This window comes from Pyrgilauda ruficollis, unplaced genomic scaffold, assembly GCF_017590135.1.
Source record: "Pyrgilauda ruficollis isolate IOZ18807 unplaced genomic scaffold, ASM1759013v1 scaffold17, whole genome shotgun sequence".
Taxonomy (NCBI): Eukaryota; Metazoa; Chordata; class Aves; order Passeriformes; family Passeridae; genus Pyrgilauda; species Pyrgilauda ruficollis.
In genome coordinates, this window is record NW_024515875.1 from 11,015,968 (window position 1) to 11,033,976 (window position 18,009).

Here is an 18,009-nt window from a genome sequence, read left to right on the forward strand (position 1 = left end):
TTAGCCTGGAGAAAAGGAGGCTCAGGGGGAGCCCCGATCACTCTCTATAACTCCCTCAAAGGAGGCTGCAGCCATGTGGGAGCTGGTCTCTTCTCTCAGGCAACCAGCGACAGGACAAGAGGAAATGGCTTCAAGCTGCGCCAGGGGAGGTTCAGGCAGGTATTAGGAAAAAAGTTTCTTCACTGAAAGGGTGGTCAGGCATTGGAACACGTTCCCCAAGAAAGTGGTGGAATCACCACCCCGGAAGTGTTCAGAAAACAAGTGGCGCTTTGCAATATGGTTTAGAGGGCATGGTGGTATTTGGTCAAAGGCCTTGACTATCTTGAAGGTCTTTACAAACTTTAATCATTTTTTGATTGCTTCCTGGAGAGGCTGTGGAACCTCTCTTGCCACAGCTGCACCTCCTTGCGTCCCTCCCTCGCACTCAGCACCCGGTAGGTCTTGTTACGCCTGCATTTCACGCGAAACACCTGCAAGGAGAGCCTGGCTTCGTGGGGTGGTACCGCTGCCCATCCTTCCCCAAGGAAAGAGACCTCCATGGTGGATAGCACCTGGACGCTGGGATGACGGGAGCACCAGGGGAAGAGGGGAGGACCAGCTGAACTGACAGCTGAACTGACAGCTGAACTGTGTGTTTGCTAGGATACAGGCCAGTCCTCTGTCCTGCTCTGGTGATTTGGGGTTTTGCTACTGCTTAGCAGATGGGGGAGATCCTGCCCTTCAGGGATATACAGGGATATCATCCCTCATGTTGTCTGTGCAAATCTCACCCAGCAATGACTCCCCAGTTGTGTATTTGTCTCCCCACCTCCCCCAAACACACCCAATTCTGTCCTCCTAGAAGGAAAAGCAGTGGGCCAGTGAGTCCAGCAGGGGCTCGGGGCTGGCTGTGGAGGGGCCAGCCATGGAAGAGCAGGCTGTGCAAAAGGCAGCGTAGCTGCTTCTCACCCTCTCGTTGTAGATACTCTTCAGGAGGCACTGGTAGCTCTTGAACATGCAGTAGTTGGGATGTTGAACCCCGCTCGAGTCACAGATCTGGTGACAAGAGAATGAAGGTCAGAGAAAAAAGAGGAGGAGGAGGGATGGGACATCCACTGATAGTCACCCACCTTTCCTGAGCCATCCACCTCTGGGAAGATGTCATACTCTGCCTTCAGCCAGAAGGTCACAGCAGGGTCCTTACAGCCATAGATGGCCATCCGGCTGCACCAGTACTCCATCCTCATCCCTCTCAAAAAGTCCACGTTGTAGTCCTCCGGGGTCTGTGAGGACCTGGACTGCAAAGGGGTGGGATAAAGTGAGCCGTGCTTCTTCCTCCTCTCCCCCAGCTCCCAGTCCAGGCTCCTCCTGCAAGGGCAGCAGGACACAGAGCTCACTGGGTACCTTGCCCTCTAAGTGCCTGTGCTGGGCTGAGATCTCGGGGTTGATGTAGGTGACGAAGTCGTCCGAGTCGCAGTGGACGCGGTTCAGGGTCTCGATGTTCCGGCACTGCTCCCTCTTCAGCGAGCAGAACGCGCAGTCGGGGCACAGGTCCATGTGGTGCCGCCCAAGGTTGTCACACACCTGGGGTGGGTCCAGCGGGGAGTCAGGGGGGAACAGGAGACTCAGAACCTCCCCAAAGAGGAGGCTGGGGAGTTCCCATGTTCCTGGCTTGGAGCCTGCCTCCCTGGTCACCCAGGTCAGCTTCTCTCGGGAGGTGGGCTGCACACAGTGGGGGCCAGAGGTGGACACTGGTGTCTTTACCGAGTCTCCGAACCCAAGGACTCTTTTTTCCATCTCCTTCCAGGCCATGGTGAGCATCGATGAGAGGCAATTTCCCTCCAGCACTGCGTAGCACAGGACCAGCACTGCCTCATCGTTCTGCAGGGCCAGAAGGCTGACAGAGAAAGGGAAGGAGGGAATTATCTCTTTCCTTGCACAAACTGAAGAGATGCATCTTTAGCTAGAAACTGAAAACAACCCCAAAACAAAGTAAAAAAAATCCCTTCCCAAAGAAACCTTGGGCTCTTGGCTAAACTGCACAGAGGGGCTCTCTGCAGGCTCTGCACAGGCCTGTGTGACACAGAGGCTGCAGGGGGACTGCTGTGCATTTGGGGGCATGTGAGAGGGACTGGATGAGGAGCACAGGTCAAAGAGCTTTCCCAGGGCTGCTGCCTAATTTCATCCATCCGAGTGCACAGTGAGGAGATGTTTGTTAGGTGTCTGCTGAGTCTTGAACGTCGCGCAGCCCCGTTTGTGTCTGGAGGATGTCACATATTAAACCTCCCTCCCAAGTATTTGACAGAAACGGAGAAAAACTTGTTAACCATGAACTTACTGTTTGTCCAAACTGACATGGGTAGCTAAAAGTAGAAAATTTAAGGACAATGGGATGAGAGCAATGAGAATATTTGGCATCTCTTAGGAACAATGGAATTTGTAAACATGGTACAGAACTGTTAGCAGACAGGGATGGTTGGTTTCAATCATCACCAATGATGCAGAAGAGGTAAACATGCTCATTAGATATTTGCCTCTTGTGTCTGGAAACAAAGCCAGTGATAAATAAACAAACTTTGATCTGATAGAGAGTAAAGAAGAGCAGCAGCTGCTTATGTTAAAATGCTCTTAAAATCCATGCACAGGCTAACATGTATGGACGAGTTTTCCTGAGAATATTTGAAACTTCTTGGAGACCTTCAGGTTAGCATTAAAAAAAAAAAAAATTAAGAAGAGGTGGAGAACCTGAATGAAGGTCATGAAGATGAGATTTCCTAAGGCCTGGAAAACTTTCACCTAGAGGTAGAAGCTAGGAAACATCACTCAGCTGAGCAAAGACACCAGTGGGTTCCCTTCTGAGGAGGGCTTCAGCTGGAAAGCTCTCCTTGTGAGCAGGTGGAAGAGTAATGACTTTTGGTGACTGGAATTTGGGGCATGATCCATTCAAACCAGAAGCAAACTACATCTTCCTGACTCGACGGGTGTTTAGCATGGGAGCAGCTGACGGGTGCTTCCCCCACAGCTCAGAGACTTCAAAAAGATATCCCAAACTTCTGTTAGGAGAGGAGTCTGGGGCTCAACCACATAGCACTGTTGTCTTCTTTGGGGCTCACCAGACATGACTTCATGTCCTGTGCTGAGCAGGAAGGTGAGGGCAATTCCTAGACCTGAATGTTAAAAGTGATGAGCTTCACAGAAAACTGAGTTGTGCCACACTGCATAATTCTACCAAGAAATTCTGCTGTGCTCTCTGTCACATCCTTTTCCTGCTCTATCTCTGCTCTCCATCTCTGCTGTGAGGTTTTCTGGCCTCACAGCTGCAAATTTATGAGCTGATTTACCACCTCTGGGTGAGTATAACAGCACTGCTGCTGGCTCTCTCCACTCCTTGACACGCTGCTGAGCTGTTTGTGGATGCACGGAGGTTTCACCATGCTTCAGGGAAAGGGATGGGTCTATCTAAAGCAAGTTCCTAATGCAAATCCCTCCCCAGATTAGTACCTCTGCCTGTTATTGTCCTAACCACTGCCCTGGAAAAAGCCTAACGGGTACTGTGAGGCAAAGATCCAAAGGAAATGTGGAAAAAAACCAAACCAGGATTAAGAAGAATCTGTGGGCCGAGATCAGTAGTTGATCCAAGGAAAAAGAGAAAACTTCAGGCACCAGCTTATCATACTTCATCATCTCAGGATGTGGAAGGACACACAGAGCCTGCTTCAGTGGTATCTCTGAAGAGTGCTGGGGAGCAGCATCCGCCTCTCCCGCCACGTAATGACAAGGATTTGGGCCATTAGCTTTCGGCTGCTGAGCCTTCCTGATACTGGCTGGCTGAGGTGCAGGGAGCACCTGAGGCGAGCAGAAAAGAAGATAAGGAGCGAACAGCAGCTTTCCAGCACCTGGTAAATTCTGATTTAGGGGGGTTGCTGCAGGAAACTAAAACCAGTTATGAAAAAGCCACTCTTAACAGCTTCAGAAAGAGGAAGAAAAGATCTTTGACTGCATTCCAGGACTGGTTATGGGTGATGATAATGCAAAAAGAGGTTTTTTTTCTCGGGATGGTATTTTTAATGAAGGGTCTGGCCTTAAAATGAAAGCCTCTGGGGCTGAAGTAGATAAGCACCAAAGGACTGTTTGGAGGGGTAAAGGAGGAGGAGGAGGGGGGGGAGTCACCAGGAGTGTGTGTATCTCTCACTGCACATAAGTGTCTCAAGAGTGAGTGTCAAGAGGATAGTTCCAGACTCTTTACAGTGGTTCCTGGCCACAGGATGAGGAGCAGTGGCCATAAACTAAAACACAAAGAGTTCCACCTCAACATCAGGAAGAACTTCTTTACATTGAGGGTGGCAGAGCAGTGGAACAGGCTGTCCAGGGAGGTGATGGAGTCTCCCTCTCCAGACAATCAAAACCCACCTGGACAGGTTCCTGTGTCACCTGCTCCAGGTGACCCTTCCTTGTTAGGGATCTCCAACCCTAACAGTTCTGAGGTTCTGAGAGGGCTCAGAGCAGCCTTGCTGGGGAAGCTGGGCTCACATGAACCACATGTGAATAGCAACAGAATAAGATCTGGATCCAGGACAGCTGTGGTGCTGAAAGGGGTGCAGGGGCTGTAGCTGACAAATGACACAACAGTGGGAAGCTCTGGGAAAAAGAGCATGTGCAATTCTTCCTGCAAACAGAAAAGCAGAGAAGGGAGGCTGATGTCTTTCCATGTATCCAAATGCTGAATCCCATCACTGGGTAGTGTGCCCAGAGCTGGAACATGGACGTGTTTTGAAGGGACACTGAAAATTGCTGCAGAAAATCAGAGTTGCATGGGCTTTACAAAGTAAGGGGTACAGAGCTCTCTTTAGCTTATTGCAAGAATGAATCATGGTTTAGAGTTAACTCTGAGGAGAGGATATACTGGGAAATAAGTCAGAAAGCACAATAAGGACTAAAAATAGCAAATAGGTGCAACAATTTTCATTTCCCCCTCCCGCCCAATGATTCACTGCTACCAGCAAGACCACAGGAAAGTGCTGCAGATCCTTCTTGTATTACTACCCCTGCCCTGTCTCTCTGTAAAGATCACAGCTGGCCTCATCAGGCGCTATGAAAACTGGAATAGCTGCCAGAGCAGCTGCCACAAGCCACAGGGGATGAATAAGAAGGATAGATGTCCTGCTGGGCATAAGACCCTAGGGAAGATTTGCAGCTCTGGGATCTGTGTCCATCACAGCCCTGCCCACCTTGTGTTAAACCAGATGCTTAATGGCACCTGTGCACAACGACCAGTCCCACCCAGCACTGCTCCTCTTGCTGGAATGGAAGTGCCTCCAGGCATTTTGCCCCTTTTTTAGGTCATGCTTTGAAGTCCCTCTGAGAGGAGGCGGGATGTGGCGAGCTGCAAAGCTGACAGGCGCGGTCTATCTCGCCTTTTTATCCTTCAGTGGGGGCTTAAGCTTTGCTTAGCATGATTGATGGGGCTCAGCTGCCAGTTACAGACACACAGTCAGCATTAGTGTCTTTGAGAAACTCTGCAGCAGAGCAGCGAGTGTCATCTGCCATCACAGCAGTCCCCCAGTAATCCCAACAGAACTCAGTCACAGCAAGGCTCAGTTTCAGAGGCAGGGGGAACGAAATCCTCAATGAAACACCATTTTGCCTGAGAGCACATACACCAGCAAAACTTTTGCCAGGCTGTGAAAGCCTCCTACGATATTAGGAAGGAGGATGACATATGTTAGAGGCTTGCAAGAAGACAGTTATGGCTTTAACAACATGAGGCAGTTCATCTTTACATGCAGAAGTGAATCTCTGGCTGCGCTGTGGCAGTGGTGTGCAGCATGCTCAAGAGAAACCACAGATGTGCAATGAGGCACAAAATCTGTGTGCTTACAGGAACATCACCAGCCTGCAAGAGTGCGAAACCAAAATGACTTCTCCATGAAAACCACATCTAGACACTTTTTTTTTTCCCTCTTGGTAAGCAAAATAATATTTGCATCTCAGTCAAAGCAAATGGTCCTCAGCCATAAGGTACCAAAGGATCAAAAAGTGACTTTGAGTGAAAGCATAATATCCTTTTGCAGGTTTTTTCCTCTGTCACCAGCCCCAGGTACCTGAGGACAGAGGCAAACAGATCCTGGCAGACCAGCTGAGAAAAGCTGAACATGCTCCATGAGCTCCTAATGCATCCACAGGCCAGAGGAGCTGGGGAGGGTGTGTGACAGGGCTGCAGCAAGCTGGCCTGGTGCAGGGCCCTGTGCTGCACTGCCGTGATGCTGCCTCCAAAACCAGAATGGGGAACCAGAAACATGCTAGGAAGAGCTGTGCACACATCCAGAGTGCACAGAGGTGCACATGCTCGAGGAGAAGCGTGGCCCTGCACAGCTTTGGGCTCCTGGCTGTTTCCAGGGCTGCTGTAGCTCCCCTTGGGTGAGGACAGAGCACTCCTGGGACGATTTCTCAGGTCAGGCTGCTTTAAGAAACATCTGCTTTGCCTTGCACACCGGGAGGCAAGGAGCACAGCAAGACACATCCCAAGGACCTGTGTTTGCAAGGACACTGTTTCTGCACATCACCCAGACTCCTGGGACACGTGTTTGGAGGAGGACGAGTGCAGAGGTGATTGCATAGTGCAGATGGCCACAGTGTGGGGAAACACAGCACAAAGCCCTGCCTGCAGCTCAGGCCCAGACTGAACTCACTTTGCCCAGGATACAAGGACAGTGCCATTTTCAGGCACTAACAGTGCTGGATCACCCTCTCCCTGCTCACTTTGTGCTGGAACGAGAGGTGCCTGGGGGCTCCCTAGGAACATTCCTGCTCTGGATGGGACAGCTTGCTCCAGAACACTTGCCCACACTCACTAGCTGCTCCGAGCAGGGACATGGATGCCCTGGGGCTGCTGTGCACGAGGACAGTCCTGCACGGGTGGTGTGTGGTACCCAGAAAGAGCAGACTTCCCCTCACCTGCCTCGGGGGGGAGTTTCCTGCTCTGATGTGCCTCCTGGAACTGGGCTGGTGAAGTTCCAAGAGGGGGCCTTGGTGTCCAAGGATGCATCCAAGGAGAGGGCTGAATGGATCAGCTGCCAGATGCTTTTTCTCAGGTTTTGTTCGTCAGGGGATTCCGTCCGGGAAGGTGAGGTGGCAGCCCAGAGATTTGGTGGGTGCACAGTCCTGCTCTTCTCCCAGGGCGTGGGCGCCTTTGCCGTGGCTGTGGGGTGCTTCGTCGGCCACGGTTTCTGAGCTAACAGTGCAGGAGAGAACTTGAGAAGGTCTGCCACGCTGTCCTGCAGCAGGGCATCAGCAGCTGACAGAACAGCCTGCTCCTGGGTGCTGACACAGAGGGATGGAGCGGCCGAAGGCGGCTTTTGGAGGCCAGACAGAAAGCTGCAGGGGTGCAGGGCAGCTACAGGAGACCAGCAGGTGAGCAGGGGTGCCAGCACAGCTCTGTACAGCCGTACCTTGTGTGACAGGGGAGGCTCTGCCCTGTACCGAGGGTTTCACGGTGCTGGATGGCTCCATTGGGGAAGGGCTTGCTAGAGACTCGCTCAAACACGGGATTCGCTGCGTGGAGGGGAGAGGGACAAACACAACTTTCACTGTGTTATCTTCCCTTCCTCCTCAGCCTTCCATTTCCCAGGGGATACTCCCCCCACCCGTCCCACAGCCCACTCCTTACCTTGATGAAGAACTGCTGTTTGAGGCAGCGGTACTGGGCGAACTGGCAGAAGGTCTGGAACAGCACCACCTCTGGAAATTCAGAGCAGACTGGCCCTAGAGACAGAGATGTGGGATGGAGGCAGGCCTGTGTGCACCAAGAGATGGGGACCCTCTCAGGTGACAGCTTGTGGATGCAGGGAAAGTCCAAGCTGTGTGCCCCAAGGTGGAGATCACAGCCTTGGGCTGTTAGAGCTCCCAATTCCAGGCACCACATCCCATTTCCCTCCAGCCCCCTGAGGGTTTCACTGTGTCCTTCTGCCCTTCTTCACACAGTTATCTTCCCTATGACAGAGACACAAATTTCCTGTTTCCAGGATCTGATGCCTCTGTTATTAGTCCTTGCTGGGTTTGAAAAAGAGAAAAAAGGCAAATAATGATATAATCGGTTAAAAAGATGACCAGACCAGCCTGGGAACACCAGAGAATCAGAGAACGGTTTGGTTTGGAAGGGTCCTTATAGATCATCAAGTTCCAAGTCCCCTGCCATGGGCAGGGACCCCTTCCACAGGACCAGGTTGTTCAAAGACCCATCCAGCCTGGTCTTGTTGGGTCAGGAATGGGGCTGCGACAGCTTCTCCAGGAAGATGGCTCCAGAGGAGACAAATTCTTCAGGGCATTATAAATTGACATTGATTCCAGCCTTGTAGGGGATGGAGGAGGTTCCATAGGGCCAGGATGCTGCTGGCAAAGCCTGTGCCTGTACACACATAAACTGCAGTCTTGACCAGCACTGCCAGCACGCTGACTCCAGAGCTGCAGCTCCTGCAGCGATTGCAGGAAAGCCAAGGGCGTGCAGGAGAGCAGAAAACCCTGAAGAACTGGGTGATCTTGTGCTCCCTCTGCTCTAGGCCCAGCCAGCCCTGTGAGAACAGGGGGAGTGCTGGCTGAGAGGGAGGGCACTAGCAGTGAAATTGCACTGCTCTCCTGATGCTGCTCATGCACCACCCTTTAGCCTGTGCTCACTTCTTGTGCTGAGCAAACAGCTGCACCATCAAAAGTAGAATTTCAGACACACACCAGGATCCCAGCCCGGAAAAACATCCAGCTTGTAGGGAAAACTCCAGAACCCCACCCCATCCCTTGTTTAAAGCACAAGGTATTGTAGGGAGCACTCCAGATCCTCACACTGTGCTTTGTTTAGAGCACAAGGTGACTGCCTTCCTCAGCACCACACCTGAATGGGCATAGTCAATGCTCATGGATATCTGGGTGTAGACAGCACTGCCACAGCTCTGTGAGGACTGCAGAGGCTAAACATCAGAGGGCACACACTCTGCCATATCTGTTCCACCTCTCAGCCTGGCTGAAACGTGCCAAAATAGCCCCCAAACTGGAAAAAAGGTAACACAAAGGGGAATAAATTCTGCTGGATAGGCGTGTTAGGCTGAGGGATGGGAGAAAAGAAGGTAAAGAGGGCAACCTGCAAAACTGTCCCATCTTTTGGCATTTCCAGATGCTTCTGTTCTTGAGAACTGAGTCTCTGAAGGCAGCAGCAGTGGGAGTGTGACTGGACATGACAAAGAGCAGTGCTGGGGAATTGGGCACCACAAGGACAGGAGCCAGGGACAGACCCTGAGTGCACAAAGCACCAGGGCACAGTGGATTGCAGGTGCCCAAAAGTGAGTGAGGAGCACAGGACCCATCCCTGGGTCTGGTGATGTGGGGTGGGACTCGTTCCCCCAACACAGCTGCAGAAACCAGCAAGAAATAGTTGCCCTCAAGCTGCAGTCCAAATAAGCACAGTTGGCTGATCATTCAGCTCATTGACGTTCATATCTAAATATAAAGACATATTTTTTTATGAGAAAATTGCTCCTATTTTTTTTTTCCTCTGAAGAAAAATACAACAGAAGTAGTCCCAAGTTTTTCAGCTGCACAGATATAATTATACCACTTAAATTCTCTGATGCAGGGGTGCAGGGAAAATATGACTGCAGAGATCTGAAGGGTGCTGTTGCTATGGTGCTTTCTGAACTGGGATGTTTCTTGGCTCCTGAAATGTTAAACACTTAAAAAGGCAGCTTATCATCTCAAGTTTTCTTAAAGACCTACGAGAGCCCATGAGCCAAGATTCTGCATTAACCCTCAGATGAAGTTGGAAGGAGCTGCAAGAGATGAGGAGCTACGCTGAGCTTGAGAAAACTGCGGCCACTTTTTCCTCCTGCCACCCCACCAACAGAGATGGGGAGAAAGGAAGGGCCACCAAAGTGGCTGTGGCTTTTTTGGCTTTACATGACCTGGAAAGAGAGGCTGGGACAGCTGTGCTTGCTCAGCTGGGTGAAGAGGAGGAGTCACAGCAGCCCACAAGAGCTTGAAGGAAACCTACGAGGGGACAAACCCTTTTTGGTGGTGCCACACAACACACGGAGGGGGGGAAAAGCCACGCAAATTCCTGCTTAGGAGGCTAGAGCTGGCCTTTGGGAGAAGGTTTTTTTTCTCCAGGAAAATGATGCAGCAGTGAAAGTGACACTCAGAGAGGTCACAAAAGCTGGTGTGCTCTAGTTCTGCCAATGTCTGCTCCAAGCTGCTTTTTGTAAAGCCCAAACCAACCCATCCCATTCCCACAGTCTTGTGGCATTTTGGGCCAGAGAAACAGCCACGCTAGGTCTGCGCGCTCCTGTGAGCCCGGGGGTGGGCGACGGCCTTACCTTCGGGGATTTCCCCGTGGTTCTCGTCCTGGTCCAGGCGCAGGATGCTGGGGCTGAGGCAGCCGTAGGCCTGGCGCAGCAGGCAGAACATGTTGGCCTGCCAGGGCGGGTGCAGCCTGGCGAAGAACTGCTCGTACTCCCTGTCCGACAGCGCGCTGCCCGGCACGGGCGCCACCGGCGCTGCCACTGCCGCCCGCGGCAAGGCCAGCACTGTGCCTGCGGGACAAACACACCTGGGATGGCATGGCATGGCATGGCATGGCATGGCATGGCATGGCATGGCATGGGCTGTCCTCGACGGGGACAGGCGGCTGGAGGTGAAGGAGCGGCTGGCAGGTTGGCCTGCTCCTGTCCGCTGGCACAGCGTGCTGGGACAAACCCTTCAGCTGCTGGCCCTGCCTGCAGGGTGCTGGGGTAACCAGGAGCCCCAGGAGAAAGGGGTCATAAAGAATGAAAAGGAAGGGAAAAACCCAAAAAAAACCTTTAAAAGGCAGATTTTATTGTGAGCTTGGTTTGGACTGGGGGGAAGTGTTTTGATTTTGGTTTTGTTGTTTCCTTTTTATGTGTGTGTGTATGTGTTTTTGTGGAGGGAGGCTGAGTTTTTTGGTGTGTGTGTTTTTTTTTTTTTTTTTTTTTTTGGGGGGGGAGGGGTGGTGGTGTTGATGTGCCTTTTTTATTTTTCCCCTCAAAAGCCCCAGCCTGCAGAGGCACCCACAACGGTGGAGGCTCCCCTGCTCCCTATAGCGCCATGCTATGGGCACATCCCTGTCCAGGGGGACTCCCTACATCTCCTCCCTCCCCTCTTTGCCTCCGGCTGGGCCCCCTCTCCTGCTGCCTCCGCGCCATCCTCTGTCCCCACCCTAAGTCCCCGCGGGAGCCTCCAGCCGCCCGGGGCGGGCAGAGCTGGGGCTGACACGGCCTGTGGGCCAGCCGGGATGGTCCTGCGGGCCAGCCGGGATGGTCCTGTGGGCCAGCCGGGATGGTCCTGCGGGCCAGCCGGGATGGTCCTGCGCGCCAGCCGGGATGGTCCTGCGGGCCAGCCGGGATGGTCCTGCGGGCCAGCCGGGATGGTCCTGTGCGCCAGCCGGGATGGTCCTGTGGGCCAGCCGGGATGGTCCTGCGGGCCAGCCGGGATGGTCCTGTGGGCCAGCCGGGGCCGGGCAGCAGCAGCAGCAGGAGGGCTCCAGCCGCAGGCTCTGAGGCGGCCGGCAAGGGCAGTCACTTACTCAGCAGCCAGAGGAGCCACTTGGTGTGCGCCACTCGCTTCGGCATCGTGGAGCTGCTCGGTGGCCAGGCGGGAGTCACTCACACCGCGCAGGGCAGACGCAGGAAGTCCGAGCGCTCGGGTTCTGCCCTTGGCAACGGTGGAACCATTCCCGGGCCGCGGCACCGCGATCGGAACCGGACCGCGGGGCCGAGCCGGGCTGGGGCGACCTGGGCCGCCGGGGACACGCCGGGCCCACGGGGACAAGGAGGAGCGGGAGCCAGGCTGGGAGCGTCTCCCTCTGCTTGGGGGCACGGTGGTGGCTGGGAACGACCCACGACAGCATTTGAGGCCTGGCCAGGATAACCTGAGGCTGAGGGTACCCCAGAAATGGTACCTTGGGGTACCTTAAACCCCACGTTGTTTTATGGGGGGAAAGCGGCAACATCTGTTCCATCGGCAGGGGTTTGAGAAGCACCCCGTGCCTTCCCAGGAGTCCCAGCTTGCTTCAGGGCGTGGTGGGAAGCTGGCTTGGTCTCTCCCACTTGCTGAGCTCCCGGGAGTCAAGGGAGCACCAGCTGCTCTCCCTCTGCTGCTGCCCTGAGCGCCTCTGTGTGCGCAGTAAAGCCTTCCCAGGAAAAGCAGGAAGATTGCTGCCGGCAAAAAGGGTTCGGGGACCACCAGTGCAGAGCCCTAAGGAGTGGCTGTGAGGCAGACCCACAGCCATGCCCGTTCCTTAGTGCCGGGACACCCGAGGTGCAGGGCACGGAGACCGCAGCCCCCCAGGGCTGGGCACCTTGCGATGCCGCGGGGAGAGAGACACGGCCGCAGCCAGCACGGCAGAGCAGCTGGCAGGAAAACGCTTGGCACAGCAGCTCCGGGAAGTGCAGGCGTAAGCAGAAGTCAGGCTGGCACGGCAGCCCCCGCCTGTCACCCCTGGCTCTGCGGAGCGGCGGCGGCGGAGCCAAGGAGGAGCTGCGGGCAAAGCGGGCAGAGTTTTCCGCTGCAGGGCTCTGCTGCAGGAGCCGCTTGTGCCGCAGGTCCGGGGAGGTTCCGGCGGCTCTGCCGTGCGGAGCGGCTGCAGAGCGCTGCGGGTGCCCCGGCTGCGGTGGCGGGGCTGACACATCGCCTGCCAGAGCCCTGTGGCCATTCGGGCTAGCGAGGTGACAGCTCAGATCGCTGCAGCCACGCAGTGTGGTCAAGAGGTGTGTGCTGTCAGCACGTAGCTCTGCGGGGCCTGGCGGGAGACGAGCTGGGGTTTGCTCTGAGGTGTCTTGTTGGAAAGTGGCGTTTCTGAGAAGCTTGAAGCCTGGCCATTTAAAAACGGCACTCTGAATTTTGAATGCTTTTGCAGCTCTTTAGGAAAACAATAATCAGGAGAGTTTTTCCAGCTAGCTCTTGCTACCCATATTAAAACAGGAAACACTGCTGGAGCTTATTTTTGGCAGTTCCTAGTCTTCCATTACTTAGCTGGAGACACATTGCTTATTAGCTGATTTTAGACAATTGCAGAGCCTTCAGCTCCCTAGCTCTGTTAATCACCTCCACTTCTCTGCAACGAAAGAGCCAAGGCTGAGCTCTGTCACCCTGATCGAGGAGCTTCCCAGAGAAGTTCAGTGCTGACCTCACCAGCTGATAGAAATATGGGACTAAGGAAAGCACCCTGATCTGGCATGCCACAGAATCATAGAATCATAGAATGGTTTGGGTTGGAAGGGATCTTAAAGATCATCCAATTCCAAACCCCCTGCCACAGGCATGGACACCTCCCACTAGAACAGGTTGCTCAGGGCTCCAGCCCACCTGGCCATGAACACTGCCAGGGATGGGGCACCCAACACCTCTCTGGGCAATGCCACACGGTGTTATTGATATCTGGCAGGTGCTGGTTACTCTGCCTGTGTGTTCACGTGCCAGCAAGAGATTTATTTTCCTGAGAACAGGAAACAAGAACGAATGCAAAAGAAGGGGCACGTGTCAAAGGAGTCCCCGTTGGCTGGTGCTCTGGTAGCAGTGCCTGTGGGGAGCTGCTGTTTATTTGGAAAGGTGGTTACAGATGTGAGGACATGTTGGCTACCGAGAACTTCTCATGCACTGTGACACGTCCTGGACTTGGTTCAGGTTGTCAGAATCCTTCAGAAAACTCGTAGTCCACAAGTGGGCTCTACAGAAGCCAGTGAGTCTCTGTCATGCACCCAGCGGGGTTGGGAGGCTGTGAGAGCAGGAGGCACTGCTGTGCTGTTTGATGAGGTGTGTGCCAGCTGGCTGTGGGGCACCTGCATTTCAAGTCTTTGCAAAACCAAAGTCATCTCTGGGGGAGGGAAGAGGAGGGGAGGAACAGCAACTTGTACACGATGCATCAATGCTGCAGGCTGGGGGAAGTCTACTCCCTACTGCTGCATCAAGCAATTACAGTTGTCAGCAATGCGGAGCACGGGGGTGATGCTAATTCCAGTGTTTCTGATTTCTGAGGGCTCACTTGGCACCTTTAAGGCTGTACCCTCGATGGTGCATTACAAGCCGTGTAATTTTTGCAGTGAAGCAGATTTGCACCCTTGTTTTCAGGGCTGCCACACAGCAGAGTTTCCTGCAGCCAGTGTTCCTGTGCCAGCTGGGACCCGGTGGGCTGAGGGACACAGCTGTAACCCCCAGACCTACGGAGTCCTGAGCCAGCAGGAGGGAGGTGAAATAGCAGGACAAGAACTCACTGGAATGGTGTTTTCCATGTTAATATCCAACTGCCTGTCAACCCTGAGCTTTGTAAGAGCCTGTCTGGTTTGTGAGGGACCACCCTTCAGCAGATGAGCTCCTCTTCCTTGTTGTTGTCTCAAATGCTTTGGGTATTTCTCAGCATTTTCTGTGCTGCATGTTCCACCAGCAGCAGCAGCAATGCCTGAAAACCTTTTGGAAACTCCAGGACCGTGGCTCACAGACCTTGTGTCAGCACAGTGAGTTAAACTGGGGGGTTTGGGGCAGGGAGAGGATGTCTGGACAGCTGAAAACCCCATAAAGATGAGGGGCCACAAAGATCAGGTGTGCATTCCAGTGGCTTGTGAAGCAGCATCCCCAGAAAGCATGTGTCTTAAATAATTTGAAACGTGAGCAGAGATGATAGAAAAATGCTTCCAAACCCATCTGGATGTGTGTTGGTAGAAATGAAACAGCAGGCTGCTTAGGGAGGAGGCCACGAGCAGCTCTGCTTGTGTCGGTGTTGGGGTCGACAGAGCCCCCGAGACAACGCCAGGTTGTGCATTCCTTGCAGTGCACCAAAGGAGGGTGTGGTACCTCCATTCCCCAAAACACACACCTCAGGAGCGGGCAGAGAAGGGGGACACTCACTCACTCTGCTCACACAAGGAGCTGCGCAGTCTGAGGAGCCGCTCAGCAGAGGGGACAGCCCTGCCAAGAGCCCCCAGCCCGGCACAGAGCAGACAGGCAAAGAGCCCCTTCCCGTTCAGCACTGACCATTCCAAACACTTCTCCAAGATGCCAGTGCTGGACACCTTCACCCCGTGGGAAGGGCTGTAGGTACCAGCCCGTGCAGAGCAGGGCACAGATGCCCATGTGCACAGACAAAAGCACCTGGGAGTGTTCTGATTCAAACCAAAATTCTCTAAATTGCCGACTTTATTCACAGGCTAAATCGTCTTCATTCTTCATTTGTACTTTATTTCGGTGGGTTTACTGTCATTGGCTGAGACCTATGCGAATATGCTGATAAATATAGACTTTACATTAAAATTGGCACTCTTTTTAACCTGGTAGATATGTTAATCTATTCACATTTGTACAAGCACCGCACAGTTATAACGTGCATTAATTCAAATACTTAATTTACATTTTATTTTGTTAGGAAATAGTGAATGAAGCATTTTTTACTTGACATTTAGAAAATGGAATATTTAATTGATTGCAAAAACAGCATTTAAAAATGGTTTCTTGAATTATTAATACAAACTAAAATGGAGTGGATACATAAAAGCCTGCTTGAACAAACTGCTGTAGCCTTTTTAGGCAGGTTTGTTGCATGCAAGAGCAACCTGATCCAACCACAATTTTATCCCTAATGCGAGCAGGGGCCTGGACTACAAAGCTCCAGAGAGGCTTCTTCCCGCCTCAGTCTTTCTGTGGTGAGTAAGTGGGTTCTTCCAACGGCTGCATCATTCAGGCTTTCAGAATGAGGAAATGCCAAGGTCTCACACTTCTTTTCCTTGCTTGTTGTCAGTGTGTAAAAAATAATTCCTTTCCTACTCCCAGATGGGGTTTCGGTTTTGAATGAGTTGTTTCTTCAGTGGCAGCAACCCAGCCCACTGAAATTAAATTGCACACCTGCAAAAACAGACCGGAGGGGACACCTTGCTGAACATTTCTATCACACCAAGACGTAGGAGCTTAGTGTTTGTCACAGCTTTGCCTGTCCTTAAGCCTTGGGCACAAATGTGTTTTTCTAAAACTAACACTCCTAGTTTCTTTTATGTATTCAGAAAAATAAACATAAATTAGCATAAATTAATCAAGATGTTTGACTATTTTTATAAATGAAATTCATTTTATTGGATAAAAACAGCTTTATTTCTTCTGATACTGTAACTAATAGGAAGCAGAGTTGGAGAAACTTCCTTCAGTTGTCTTTGGAAAGAAAGGTAGGACATTTCATTTTCTTCTATTAGTTTTTAACTCTTTCAGTGCTGCAGTCTTCCTTGCCTACAGCCAGATCTTTAGAGCAGATGTTGCCACTCAGGCTCTCAATGTCTTCACACTGGCAGGGAGAAAATGGAGCTGTGGTTGATTATAAAAAGCAGAACAGCTCAGAATTTTTCAAACCAGGCAGGTCTGGGAGGAGATGGCCTTATTTTCAGTCTGTATGAGCAAGCTGTCTCTTGGGAATGTCTTCCACTGCCAACTTGAGACCTCTGGGCCGATTTGGGCAACATTTGAATTGAGTGTACATGACAGTGAGAGTGTCCACCGCACAGCTCTGGGTGTTTGCTAGGTGAGTAGTGCCTTAAGAGTGCTTAAAGAAAGGCTGGGTGGTGCTGAGCTGTGGGCTGAGTTTACTCACAAGCAGGAGAGGAAGGTGGCCCCGTGGTGGAAACTGAGTCGTGGCTGGGATGGCTTCCATGCCATGGACATGGTGGTGGCAGAGCCTGAGGGACGGGAGCCTGAGGAGCACATCTGCTCCTTGGAAAGGGGAATACTTTGCTGAACATCCTCGTCAGCACATTTGCCCAGCTACTCAGGAAAGATGCCCACAGATGGGGCAATCAAACTGGGCAAGATAAATTGGTCGTTTGTGTGCAGGACCAATTATTATTAATAAATGGGCTTAACAAGGCTGCAAAATTCTTCCCTCTTGTCACGCTCTATGGCTCCAACCTCCTGAAACTCAGACTTGACTTCACTCATCAACTAGGATATTTCCAATCACTCTAAAAGGGCAATTTCTCCAGCACCATTTTAGAAAGTGTTTATGTTGCACTGACAGCTGTTCCAGGAAATCTGCAAGCTAGCCAGTTCTGTAACAGAGTTCATGATTACTTTAACTGAGTATATCCCTGCTTTAAGCACTTCAGTTCTAGAAGTAAACTTCTCAGATCCCATTACCACTACAGTGATCCAGGTAACTATTAACAAGGATCTTAAAAAAATTCAAGTAATTTTTGACAGATTTTTTTTTGGCAACTTCCCATCAAACTGATTTTATTTTGTTGACCTGGATTTCTTGCTTGTTTTAGGGAGAAGCAATTTACTGCCCCACTGTTCCAGTATTTCACATCTGGACTGTTGTGGCAGCCTTCTTGACATCATTAAGGACCAAAAAAGAGCTGGCCCTTTTCCAGCCTCATAGGTTTTCCTAAGCAGTCCAGAGTCTGACAGAGATCAACCCACAGATGCCTCCGGGTGGCTTTCACAGGACGACAAACATCATTTATTGAGGACTGATGATTAAAAAAGTCTTTGCCCCAAGAGGTGCCATTTAAAACCCTTCTTTACTGTTTGCCTAGGAAGTACACCATCCCCATATGACACCAGCACCAACACAGAATAAATATTTACAGAACACTTCCCCTCTTCTCATTACAAACAATTCTGCTATCTGCAGTCAGTAATGGACAAGTGCCATGTTCAATTATATCAAAAACAAAAGGCATTCTAAAAAAAGCTGCTCATGTTTCCAGCCTTGTCACTTACAGGCTTTGTTCCTACTGGCTTCATTTTTGTACTTTGTATTTTCTAGCTCCTACTGGTTCTTTTCCTCCTCTGGTGATTAAATATCGCACAGCTATTGCCCTTATTCCCTCTCTTCCAAGGTTAGCTTTTAATGTGCTTTCATTTGCATTTATACTTGCAAGCCATTTGAAAATGCCCAGGTTTTATCCAAATTTTGGTGTAAGTTGTCTCATTGTGCAAGTCAGAGCATTCCCTCAGTCGCTCAGTGGCACAGAAGTACCTGGAATGCTCCTGGCTGCT

General features: G+C 51.8%; 1 protein-coding gene across 1 annotated transcript; it reads right to left on the bottom strand.

Annotated features, from left to right (window-relative positions):
* Nucleotides 1-341: 341 nt before the first annotated feature.
* Nucleotides 342-11,180, bottom strand: LOC121351741 (acrosin binding protein). The gene is made up of 10 exons (XM_041464114.1): nucleotides 11,096-11,180; nucleotides 10,335-10,550; nucleotides 7,646-7,740; nucleotides 7,428-7,530; nucleotides 6,934-7,372; nucleotides 1,744-1,876; nucleotides 1,384-1,563; nucleotides 1,110-1,277; nucleotides 949-1,035; nucleotides 342-470 (listed from the first exon to the last, which is right to left on the bottom strand). Exons 1-10 carry the CDS (start codon nucleotides 11,178-11,180, stop codon nucleotides 342-344), a joined length of 1,635 nt encoding a protein of 544 aa, XP_041320048.1.
* Between the last annotated feature and the right edge of the window lie 6,829 nt (nucleotides 11,181-18,009).

What these genes read in the sequence shown, in the direction of transcription:
- LOC121351741 (XM_041464114.1), bottom strand. Translation starts at nt 11,180, where the DNA reads ATGGCGCGGAGGCAGCAGGAGAGGGGGCCCAGCCGGAGGCAAAGAGGG. An exon ending in GAGTCCCCCTGGACAGGGAT is followed by an intron (nt 10,551 to 11,095) that starts GTGCCCATAGCA and finishes TTTGTCCCGCAG; the next exon opens with GCACAGTGCTGGCCTTGCCG. An exon ending in ACAGGCACTTAGAGGGCAAG is followed by an intron (nt 1,278 to 1,383) that starts GTACCCAGTGAG and finishes ACCCCTTTGCAG; the next exon opens with TCCAGGTCCTCACAGACCCC.